This window comes from Salmo salar, chromosome ssa02 (genome assembly GCF_905237065.1).
Source record: "Salmo salar chromosome ssa02, Ssal_v3.1, whole genome shotgun sequence".
In the NCBI taxonomy this organism is placed as follows: domain Eukaryota; kingdom Metazoa; phylum Chordata; class Actinopteri; order Salmoniformes; family Salmonidae; genus Salmo; species Salmo salar.
In genome coordinates this window covers 19011601-19023193 of record NC_059443.1, presented here as the reverse complement: position 1 = coordinate 19023193, position 11593 = coordinate 19011601, and the positions used below count along the sequence as shown (strand labels likewise).

General features: G+C 47.2%; 2 protein-coding genes across 3 annotated transcripts; both read right to left on the bottom strand.

The window, feature by feature from the left end:
- Positions 1 to 2179: 2179 nt before the first annotated feature.
- On the bottom strand, positions 2180 to 6453 carry fpps (Farnesyl pyrophosphate synthetase). 2 transcript variants are annotated; one of them, NM_001140378.1, is given in 10 exon segments: positions 2180 to 3678; positions 3845 to 3979; positions 4117 to 4194; positions 4294 to 4366; positions 4525 to 4613; positions 4704 to 4826; positions 5035 to 5115; positions 5230 to 5370; positions 5554 to 5709; positions 6393 to 6453. In NM_001140378.1, coding segments are annotated over 10 exon segments (1080 nt in total). In that variant the 5' UTR covers positions 6396 to 6453; the 3' UTR covers positions 2180 to 3477.
- Positions 6454 to 6962: 509 nt separating this feature from the next.
- Positions 6963 to 11414, bottom strand: LOC123728170 (protein FAM189B-like). Its single transcript, XM_045699007.1, has 6 exons — positions 11225 to 11414; positions 10789 to 11129; positions 10273 to 10341; positions 9999 to 10180; positions 9713 to 9859; positions 6963 to 9608 (listed from the first exon to the last, which is right to left on the bottom strand). Exons 2-6 carry the CDS (start codon positions 11102 to 11104, stop codon positions 9357 to 9359), a joined length of 966 nt encoding a protein of 321 aa, XP_045554963.1. The 5' UTR covers positions 11105 to 11129; positions 11225 to 11414; the 3' UTR covers positions 6963 to 9356.
- Positions 11415 to 11593: the final 179 nt, after the last annotated feature.

Genomic DNA, 11593 nt, shown 5'->3' with positions numbered 1-11593 from the left:
TCCATGTTCCTCTAACTGCACAAGGGAGCAGCTTGTTCTTGTTCATAAGAAATCTTAGAAGTTAAATCATCCCCTGGTTTGTTCCATATATCTATTGGGCTTTTCTGCTGTATAATTACCTCATCAGTGCTGGGACTAGTTAGATGAAAATTCAATCCATCTCTCCTCTCCTCCCTCCCTCTCTCTCTCTATATAAACAGACAGACACGTGTACACACACACACACACACACACACCTAAATTCAATGTCAGTGATAAGAGAGGAGATCTCCATGAAAACAGTTGGGAACTAATGAAGGATTATTGTCATCCTTCAGCATCCCAGTCTACTCTGAGATTCAGCTTGATGGAGTGATGATGTTAAACCCTTGAGAAAGGATGTACTGTAACTCTCACTCGCTCTCTGACAAATAGGTGAAGTATAGGCCATGTAAATTGAATCGTGATAAATCAAAATGAACTATCTCAATTCTAAGCTTATTTGCGTTAAAATAAATGTTGACGGAAATTATTTACACAGGAAGCAACCAAATATCACACCGTCAACCTCTCAGTCATTGATCTTCCTACTGTATTTGCTTTGCCAAATGTGTTCTTGCCAAGTGTTTCAGGAACTAGGTCGCTTATATTGCCTCTAACATAAAACCGTTGATGCAAGTTGTATCTATTTAATAAATCTTTCTAGACCCTTGAATGTATTCGATGGGTAAAAGTCATGTATTTTTTGTTGACATTTATTTTAACTAGGCACGTCAGTTAAGAACAAATTATTATTTACAATGACGGCCTAGGAACAGTCGGTTAACTTGTTCAGGGGCAGAACGACAGATTTTTACCTTGTCAGCTCGGGGATTCGATCTGGTTACTGGCCCTACGCTCTAACCACTAGGCTACCTGCTGCCCCCAATATATAGCCTAGTACAAACATCTTTAGTAAACAAGATCAAATGATTTAGAGCAGAAAATCCTCAATTGCGCAATGACTAAGGTGCAGGCTGTCTTTTAAAAGCCATCCACTGCCCAGGCTAAACACACTGCTCATATTCCTCCACAGCAGCAGCACCGTGCCCTTCACATCAAACCGGGAGAAGAAGGTAGGCCCATATAAATCAGAACCTGAACAGCGCTTAGATCGGGCCTGGGACACGTCGGCCTGTTCAGAACCGTTAGAATAACGCCCCGTAACCGCAGAGCACATCATCTGCTGGATTTTCGGTATTTACCATCGGATTTACCGACCTGAAGTGGCGGATGGAGACCGTGGAGAGGGGGAGGGAGAGGAGGAGGGGAGAGGAGAGGGGGAGGGAGAGGAAGAGGGGAGGGGAGGGGAGAGGAGGAGGAGGGGGTACCTCAAGCCGCATCGTCCTGACACAGCCACCACCCGCTACTAATGACAAAATGTATCGCAATTGTTATTAAATGAACTATAACATGCCTATGTCTGTCATTCTAGTAAACAACCGTAAGCTATAAATCAAGACAACGGCTATTCAAATTGGTTATCTGGATCTGGGGATGTGGGCAGGGGTTGAAAGCATAGCAAAACATATAGCCTAGATCTCGGTACATAGAGAGCATTTGGTCAACAACACCTATAATCATATGATTGTGAGATATTTGACTCACCATCGGCTCGGTTGAGGAGAAGATGGAGATGCTGGAGCCCGTTCTCGGTAAACGGATGCGAGCGCACGCAACCCCGTCCGACCAACGGACAGCCTCTCTAAGGGTTAAAGCGAGATCTCGCTCCTCTCGCGACCACCTTATCTTTCGTCATCCGCCTATTTCTCTAGCTCCTCCGCCGGGAACACACCCCTCTTCTGCCTCACCAATCAATCTCCCTCTCTGTTCATGTCAGCTCCTTCCATCCCCCAGCCTTCCCTTCCTCCCTCCAAGAAGAAGACAATCACTACGGAATCTTCTACCGTATTCTCTTTTATCCGCCATCATACTCCCTCCATCTTTATAATTCTCTTTCATTCTCAGTGGTAAAAGCACATGCTGTATAGTAGTCTGTTCACACTGATGAGCAAGACAGGGCTATACTGTTTCCCTATTAAACACAGGAACCGTGAAAAACACACTCATTGTCTTTATGAATCATGATGGAAAGCCATACAGTGTTAGAGCTCGCTGTACTTTATATTGTTTTCCACTAAAGTTCTGAATACCAAACCCATGTTGGTCACATTTCTTTATTAAAAGCAATAAGATGCCATATTGTCAGCAGCAGGTAGATGTACAGTAGTAATTATACAGAAAGAGATGATTACACAGAGGGAGATAGAGAAAACAAAATACAAAGACAGAACATGGTGTGAGAGACAGTAGGATTGTTCCTTTCAGGAAGCTCCTGCTCTATAGACTGCACTCTACTAAACCACTCGGGCCGGTAGAGACCAGAGCACTCGGCCGGTAGAGACCAGAGCACTCGGGCCGGTAGAGACCAGAGCACTCGGCCCGGTAGAGACCAGAGCACTCGGGCCGGTAGAGACCAGACGCACTCGGGCCGGTAGAGACCAGAGCACTCGGGCCGGTAGAGACCAGAGCACTCGGGCCGGTAGAGACCAGAGCACTCGGGCCGGTAGAGACCAGACGCACTCGGGCCGGTAGAGACCAGAGCACTCGGGCCGGTAGAGACCAGAGCACTCGGGCCGGTAGAGACCAGAGCACTCGGGCCGGTAGAGACCAGAGCACTCGGGCCGGTAGAGACCAGAGCACTCGGGCCGGTAGAGACCAGAGCACTCGGGCCGGTAGAGACCAGAGCACTCGGGCCGGTAGAGACCAGAGCACTCGGCCGGTAGAGACCAGAGCACTCTGCTAAACAGGGCCCAAGGTTGCCATCCTGATTGATGTGATCATCAACCAATAATGTCACTCCCTGCCGTCATCATCAAATCCACAGGATTCTAGAGCAGACAGCTCCTAACAGTGACATGATGTCATACTCACGTCATCATCAATAAATAAAGAGATTGATACAGAGACAGACATACTTTTTTGATGACATGATATTCCCAGTTTGAGTAATCAGTTATTCTGTACATAATTGAAAATCATATTATGGAGAAAAGAAAGTGGGCACACAGGGGTCCTTGAAGACCAGGTTTAAGACTGACTGGCCAAATCGCAACCAGGATCACTCACAGTCCAAACTAAAGCCTTGTTCTATTTAGGTCCCTAGACCCTTAACCTAACCCAGGGCTCTCCAACCCTGTTCCTGGAGAGCTACCCTCCTGTAGGTTTCCACTCTTATTACAATCAGGTGCGTTAGATTAGGGTTGGAGCGAAAACCTACAGGATGGCAGCTCTCCAGGACCAGGGTTGGAGAGTCCTGCCCTAGCCCTTAACCCCATGGTGTTCACTGAAGGGGTAGGAGCAGGGGACCGAAATGGAAGCAGCCACACCAACTAGCCCTCCTCAGTCCAGCTACAGTGCAACACACACTAAATAAAAACAGTCCCCTCATCACAGTCTTCACTTGTTTCTCTTGTAGATTTTCTTGGCGAAGTTGAGGAAAACTGCGTGTGGAAGGTTTTGGGCGTGACGCGCGATGAGTTTCTGTAAGCGCTGATAGCTGTCGCCTTCGTATTGGTGGTACAGGGTGGGCATCTGTAGGGTGTTGTACAGTGCTTTCACCTTCTCCACACTCACACTGTCATGCCGACCATAACATGACTGGAAGAGGAAAATAAAATAAAAGTGAATTATTCCTCACCAGAGATAGTCTAGTCAGAGCAGTTTACTGTATTGAGCTATGTAAAGAAGTTAATAAATGCATTCAATCCTCCATCCATCATGGTTTGATGTGTTTATGGTCAACTGTTCATGGTTGACCTCTCACCTCCAGCTCTGCCCTTTGTTCCGGGGTCATGACCCCTAGAGCGGTCACCACCAGCCAGCCGCATTTGTTGTCCTGGATGTCTGTTCCAATCTTCCCCGTCACCGCCGGGTCGCCATAGCAATCCAGGTAGTCATCCTGGCAACAGAGAAGCATTGTAAAACAATGCTGTTATGACATTGTTTGTGTTTGTGTGTGTGTGTGTGTGTGTGTGTGTGTGTGTGTGTGTGTGTGTGTGTGTGTGTGTCAGTCTCATAGAATTACTGTGGTCTCACCTGTATCTGGAAGAACTCTCCCATCTCCAGTAAGATGTGCTTGGCGTTGTTGTGTTCCTCTTCACTGTCGATGCCCGCCTGGGAATTATTCAGAAAGAGATACTCCATTTCTATAAGTTACAGTTTCTGCACCTTGTATAATGAGACTGACCAGACATTACAACACTAAACACTCACCATGTACATGGCTGCTGCCACAGGGAGGTAGAAGGAGTAGAAGGCAGTCTTGTACTTTACTATGGCCTTATATCTGACACACAGGGAGAGGGAGGGAGAAAGAATAAAGATTATACCCTTCCAAACCCCAACAGCCATACACTCATTCTGTCAACAACACCCAATCACCTGTACCTTAAATCTCCATATACCCCTCCATCTCTATATCCCCCCTCTCTCTCTCTTACAAACCTCTCCATGGTGAAGCGGTTGAGGTCTATTTGACCAGGAGGAGCGGTCATCAGGTCCAGTGCCTGGCCCAGCTCTGTCTGGAAGGACGTCTGAAACACACAGGGACAGAGAAACAATAGTCAGCTACAGCACAAGAGTCAGCTGTGTGTGTGTGTGTGTGTGTGTGTGTGTGTGTGTACCTCAGTGAAGAGCTCCAATAGGTGTACATAGTAGGGCTGTGCCCTGCAGTGTCTGCGCAGTAGTCTGTAGATGGATCCCTCCAGGAGGAAGGAATCATTGATGGCATCCAGACCCACTCTCTCCTGAGAAACAACAGCCATGTTACTGACTGAGCAAACCCTTCAAACCCTACTACGTTAACAGGGACACATGGTGTTGTTGGCAGGTGATGCAATATGGAAGTTGATGTAAGCTTACAGTTAGTTTTGGGTAAACCAGTTGGCTGACCATAACAATGCTTTTAGATTAGACTACAATTCTTGTGTGAGCGATAACATTAGTCAGTCTCACCCTCTTGTACCAGCAGGGCTGACCTCGCCGAGTCACTGAAGCATCCATGATGTCATCAGCTACCAGGAAGAACGCCTGGAGCTGAGAGAGAGAGAGGAGAGAGAGAGAGAGAAATAAAAAGTCAGCGTTAGTCACTTCACTGTGGTACCTCAGCAAAGTGCTAATTGATGCAATAACTGAGTGTGTGTCTCTCACCAGCTCAATGCACCAGCCAACTAGCAGGGCCCTTCGCACAGCATCCTGGGTCAGCTCAGTGGGAGGAACAAGCTCCCTCAAAGAGCCAATCACAGACAGACCTCTGTTTCTTTTTCCTCCAGGAGTGTTGTAATGCAACACCTAAGAGAAAGAGAGACAGAGAAATAGAGATGAGTTGTATGGCATCTTTGCACATCTCAATTTCTCAAATCAAACTAGCAACTACCCCTAGACACTTCTCATAGATCTGAAGGAGAAATACTTTTTTTTAACTTCCTATAGTGGTCTCACAACCCCTACACACCCAAACACAACACACCCTACCTCTCGGAGTCTGTTGAGAGCGTCAGTGAGGACAGAGTCTGTGAGGTCCTGCTCTGTGAGCTCAGTCACCAGCTCCTCAAACTGGGCTTCAAACAGCTGTGGGTCTGACTGCACTGCCCCCGAGTGGTGGGTCCCGTTGCTGCAACTACTGTCACCCTGAGAGCAGAGGACATTTCAGATTGTGAGGGAAAGGCAAGAAGGAGATAGAAAACAACAGCATTAGTTTCCAAAGCATCACATGTTAATACAAGGTCTGGTTTGTGCTTATCCCCCCCCCAAAAAAAATGCTTACACAGAAACATAGTTCACAGTGTCAACGACAACAACTCTCAGTTTGTTAGCTAACAGTACTAAGTTAGTTGGTTATACCAATGTAGCTAACTAACTAAAACTGTAAGCTCATTACACACACAAGCAGAAAGGGTGAACATCTTTACAGCAAACTGCACAACTACAGTAAATGACAGCTAGCAACATCCCAGCGGTGCTGTCAGCAGTAGCTTCAACAGTCTGTTCTCTGCAGTAATGTGACGAATTTGAGGTGAAACTATAGCTAACAGTCTGTGTTCACTATCTCGAAAGACCCAGATAAACAAAGTCTAATAATAGAGATGACCCACTAACATGAGTAAAAATAGCAAGTTACCTTGGCTAGAATACGACTAGCTACCTAACGTTACCTAGCTACTGTAGACAGAGCTTAGTCTCCAGATAGTAAACTTGTCTGGCTAGACATTCACGACACAGAGCGATATCAAGCCTGAAAGTTAGATCCCTTTCATAAATAGATAACTAGATAAGCAATTTCACACTAGGTTGATATCTGCTGTCCTTCTTACCATGATTATCTTGTCCTTGCTCGTAGTGACAGTCTGTTTGGCAAATCCCTCTTCACTGGTGTTTCTTTACCTGTCAAATGGGAGAGTACGACGCACGCAGAATTTAGTAATTCGGTATATTGTAGTTTTTCACCACAATGGCGTTAATTTTACCGCTTAGCTTAGGAACTAAACGTCCCGACAGCCTTCGCGAGTGATGGCAGGGCCGTGGGACCACAAGGCTTCATATGACATCGAGCCTTTTGATTCGATAACGCCATCGAACCAGGATGGGCTTTCGGGCTGACTAACCAATAGAAATCCGGAAGAGGAGGAGTTTAGATGGGGGGACATGTCTGATGTTCAGAGAGTTTTGTGGTGAAAGGAACTGCCCTCAAAATATGTACATTAACCCAATCAATTGCTTAGCATGAGTTAGAGGTTTCTTTGCTAATAGTCTAATACATGAAACAATATATAATATGCAACATTAAATCTGTGGTTCATAAGAACAGAATAAAATGGAATAGCGCATTTCTATAAAATGTTTCGACTAGCTACACATTTTGAACGCATTAGACACATGAACACTTTCATGTTGTGGATAATTTATTCAATATGTTGAAATACATGACTTGCATTAAAAGTTCTTGCATTAGAACATTTACATATCATATTTGAAGAGAATAATATGTTTATTCAGTTAGGCTCTATCACTTCAAGCCATACAATTATACAATGTGCAAAATAGGAGGTAGAAATTATAGCAACATTTTTAACACAGCTCAGTGCTTCTGTGTGTTTGAGTGTGTGTGTGTGGTTGTGTGTCTGTCTGCTGTCTGTGTGTGTGTGTGTGTGTGTGTGTGTGTGTGTGTGTGTGTGTGTGTGTGTGTGTGTGTGTGTGTGTGTGTGTGTGTGTGTGTGTGTGTGTGTGTGTGTGTGTGTGTGTGTGTGTGTGTGTGCGCGCGTGTGTGTGTGCATATGTGTATCTGTGTGTTGTGTTTAAATCAGTTAGATACATAATTGTGTGTATATTCAAAACTTAAGTCTTCACAATATCGCCATTCCGTGTATAACTCTTGTCCGACTGGGTTGAGGTTAGCTAGCTTTCTAGTCCAATGCAGACAGTATGTCCTCTAAGAATACTGCACACTTTGTGTCGTCCAACCTCCAGTATCAGACTATAATATGCAGATTCTCATAGTTCCCACTAAGTCTTGCTGGAACTACCATCCTGAATATCTGATCCCCAACATCTATACAAACTTATCTGTACATTTATTGCAAGAATCTCTTTAGTGCTTTTGGAATCATACTGAGGTGCAATTTATCATACATAACCGTTCAGCCAGAGCCATACACATCACAGAGTTCGTGGATGATAGTTAGTTAGATCTCAGTATATCTACGGCTCTGGGTTCAACAGCACAACATTGATCCATCCCCTTCACTATACATTAACACATTTCCAAAGGCTCAGAGCAACTAGGTTTTGGTGCAAGAGAGAGAGAGAGAGGGAGAAAAGTAAGAAGCATTGCCAAAACATGCAGCTAAAGTCATTCTTAGGGGGAGGTTAGTTATTTTGTAGGATTTGATACACAGGGAGGGAAGTTGTAGTATTTGACCAAGGCTCCTGTTCATTTGGAGTACATTATGGGGGGTTTTGTAGCATAACAAACAAATCAAATCGCTATGTCCACGGTCATCTCAGAGAGAGGAAACGCCGAGTTTGGGAGTATGATGTCTTAGACCAGTGTTATTACATTTACATTTTAGTCATTTAGCAGACGCTCTTATCCAGAGTGACTTACAGTAGTGAATGCATACATTTCATACATTTTTTTCTTCTATGCTGGCCCCCCGTGGGAATCGAACCCACAACCCTGGTGTTGCAAACACCATGCTCTACCAACTGAGCTACAGGGAAGGCTGTAATAGAGTTAGTTTTGAGTTTGGGGTAGATGGTATGTGAGTTTTGAGTTTGAGGCACCTTTCTTCTGAAGGCAGTTTGGAGATGGACTAGGTAAGGGGTGTTGAGGATTACATGTTGATTTTACCTCAAGAAAATGAACCACAAAAAAAAATGACTAAAATAATAACGATGTAAGATTGTAAACATACGGCGACACTAGCAGGCCATTAAACTTTCACTGTCAGTGGGCAAAACGAGTATACATTTTCTGTACATTTTACAGTGTCATCAGGAGAAAAGGAAGGTTAACCATTTCACGAGTGGAAGACAAAAAGGTGAGTTCCGTGAACACTTAAAATGAGTTTCGCTCCGGATGAAGAGCTGGATTAATGAACGTACATTTGAGTTTTGAAAAAGAGTGAGCAGTTTAATGAGTGTATGCGGTTCGTGTGAGAGTGATGTTCACAGCTCCAGAAAAGTGTTTACCTTAGACACAGATCTAGGATCAGCTTATGCTCCACTGATCCTAACCTTAACCATTAGGAGGGGAAACACTAAACTGACCATAGCTCAGAGTCTAGGAGAAACTTAATTATCCTACTCCTTCTCTCCATCCTCTCTAGTCTTGAAGTTAGAGAGAGATCCCAGAGAGTTGGAGAGGACAGATAGAGTTGTGTTCAGTATGGCTAGGTGGAGGTTGAAGATAGGAGGTTAGTCGAGAGGTCAAAGTTCAGGAAAGGAAGGCCAGGCACAGGTGCAGAGGAGGGCTCCAAGGGGAAAGAGGAAGGATGCATGTTGAAAGTATTGGAACAAGGCTGTAGCAAAGGTCCAGTCGTTCCCTCCTCATAGTGCTGACTCCCTCCACCGCCCATCAGGATATGTCAGTAGCCTGTTCCTTCATCCTTCCTCTCCCATGTCTAACTCATCCTACCATCCTTCGCCTCTCCTCCTCCCTTTGTATCTCTTCTTCATTAGACCATACCATGCCTCCACTCTCCTCTGTGTGTGTACACTTTCTGCCTCCTCTCCTTTTCCTCCCCCTCCCCTCCCATCTTTCCTCCCTCCTCCCCCTCTCACAGGGCTGACTCTGTGTACAGCGCCCCTGATGACCCGTGAGGGGGGTTGGCTGTCAGTAATCGCCATAGCGACGCAGAGGAGGAGGAGCTTAAGTCGCCGCAGCTGCGCAAGTGGATCCCCTCCGTCACAGGGGTTTGGTTGCTATGACGGCGGTTGTGGCGGCTGTCGCTATGGGAGTGGTGGTGACCACGGTGATGAGGGTGTGGGGGGTGGGATCCCTGGCTGGCCCCCCAGGAGTTACGTAACACCTGGAGACAGACAGACAGACACTAGTGTGAGTGTGTGCGTCTGTATGTGTGTGTGAGTATGTGTGTATTTACTGTATGTGTGTATATGTGTCAGTGTGTGTTACCTGCTCTAAAGGGAGATGGCCTGTCCCGTTGCCCTCCACCCCGCCTCTCCTTTTCTGACCTTGTCCCGTGTTCCCAGAATGCTCTGCGGCGGACGCCAGGTTCCGTTTGGAGCGCTGCAGGAAGCGAGCCACCAACCCCCTCGTCACCTGACAGGAAGAAAAGGAGAGAGGATGAGAAATGAGGACCTGGCATAATCTTTCTACATACAATATGTCAATTTCTAGATATAAGTATCTTTGCAGAGTTTATGGCTGCTGTTATTAGTCTTTTTCAGCCATTACACACCTTGAGGTCCCCAAGAGAGCGGTTGCATTCTTTGGGCAGGTGCAAGGGAGAGTTGGCGGGGCCTTTGGAGAGGGGCAAGGTGCGCCCCATGGTGGCTGCCTTCACACTGCCTTTCCTGGGGAGGAGGGCTGAGGGGGGCACCAGAGAGGAGCGGGGCAGCAGGCATGCCTCAGAGGACGGACCTGGGGAAGACAGACAGAAACTATAATCTGTAGTGTCTAACCCAAGGGTGGTCAATACTGCCTTCTCTAACCGCTAACCTTTAACTTCTCACCTGTGTCTGTAGAGGTCTGAGAGCCCTCCCTCACTCCTTTACTGCCCACTGAGCCACCACTGAAGTCAACTAGAGCAGAGAGGGAGGGAGAGAGCAGAGAGGGAGGGAGAGAGGAGAGAGGGAGAGGAGAGAGGGAGGGGAGAGAAGAGAAGGAGTTGGGAGAAGGGAGAGAGGGTGGGAGAGTTGAGAAAGGGAGGAGAGAAGGAGGGAGAGAGAGGAAGGGAGAGAGGAGAAAGGGAGGGAGGAGAAAGGAAGGGAGAGAGGAGAGAGGGAGGGGAGAGATGGAGGGAGAGGGAGGGAGAGATAGAGGAGAGAGGGAGGGAGAGAGAGAGAGGAGAGAGGGAGTGAAAGAGGAGAGAGTGAGGGAGAGGGAGAGAGGGAGGTATGATATAGATATGAAATGCAAACTATCACCTCGTCTTTCTTGCATAGTGTGTTATATAGTGTGTTCATAGTGTGAGTTGTAAATCACTAACACTGGATGTCTGTACATGTGTGTTGTGTGTGTGTACCCACCTGTATCAGCAGAAGAGCTGAGGCCAGGCTCGCTGTGTGACCTCACTAGGGTCAGAAGCCCGCCACTATCCCTCCTCTCGCTCCTTCCACCCTGACGACGCAGGTATAACGGCTGTAGGGGGAGGGGCACCCCATTGCCCTGACCACCCTGCTGATTGACAGCTGAGGATGAGGAAGTGGCAGGAGCTGCAGAGGCAGAGGTGGAACCGCGTCGTAAAGGGGTGCAAGGCCCGACTCGTTTCTCTAGGATAGAGGAGCGCTGGTGAGAGGTGGCGCCCTCTAGCAGCTCCAACTGGGAACAACTACTGGCCAACATAGCCTGTCGCCTCAACACTGGAGACCTGCAAAGAGGGGGGAGGGGGAGGGTTGTTCTCTTTTGAGAAGGAGCTGTAAGAAAGTGGCTGTGAACTGTGTGTGTGATTGTCCTTGTACTTACCTGTATGTAGCTGTAGCAGTGCTAGATGAGGAGCAGGAGTTGGACCTCTCTCCTCTGTAGCATCGCCTGGCCCTGGGGCCCACCAGGGGACTCTCTACCAGGGGACTCTCCGGGGCTTGGGGAGGGGGGGCACGGAAGCTCACATACTCCCCTCCTTCTCCCCCGTCTCCCCCCTCCACTCCCCAGGTGCTCCCTCTCTCCCCCCTAGCCCTCCCCCCCACCCCAACGAGGCAGGAGTCCTCTGAAGGTGAGGAGTCATCTGGGATGTCAATGATCTCCGACATCAACAGAGAACCACTGTCCATGGAGACTGGATGGAGGGAGACGGTTCATTTACTTGTTTATATAAGGCTAAATTTATGAATTGGC

Excerpts from the sequence above, each read along its gene's own strand:
- fpps (XM_045695795.1), bottom strand. The coding sequence starts at position 5,082 with ATGGATGCTTCAGTGACTCGGCGAGGTCAGCCCTGCTGGTACAAGAGG. Across the intron at positions 4,614-4,703 it reads TATTGGAGCTCTTCACTGAG|ACGTCCTTCCAGACAGAGCT; the intron begins GTACACACACAC and ends TGTGTGTTTCAG. Across the intron at positions 3,679-3,844 it reads AACAAAGGGCAGAGCTGGAG|TCATGTTATGGTCGGCATGA; the intron begins GTGAGAGGTCAA and ends TTCCTCTTCCAG.
- LOC123728170 (XM_045699007.1), bottom strand. The coding sequence starts at position 11,104 with ATGTTGGCCAGTAGTTGTTCCCAGTTGGAGCTGCTAGAGGGCGCCACC. Across the intron at positions 10,342-10,788 it reads CAGCTCTTCTGCTGATACAG|TTGACTTCAGTGGTGGCTCA; the intron begins GTGGGTACACAC and ends TCTCTGCTCTAG. Across the intron at positions 9,609-9,712 it reads GCCATCTCCCTTTAGAGCAG|GTGTTACGTAACTCCTGGGG; the intron begins GTAACACACACT and ends GTCTGTCTCCAG.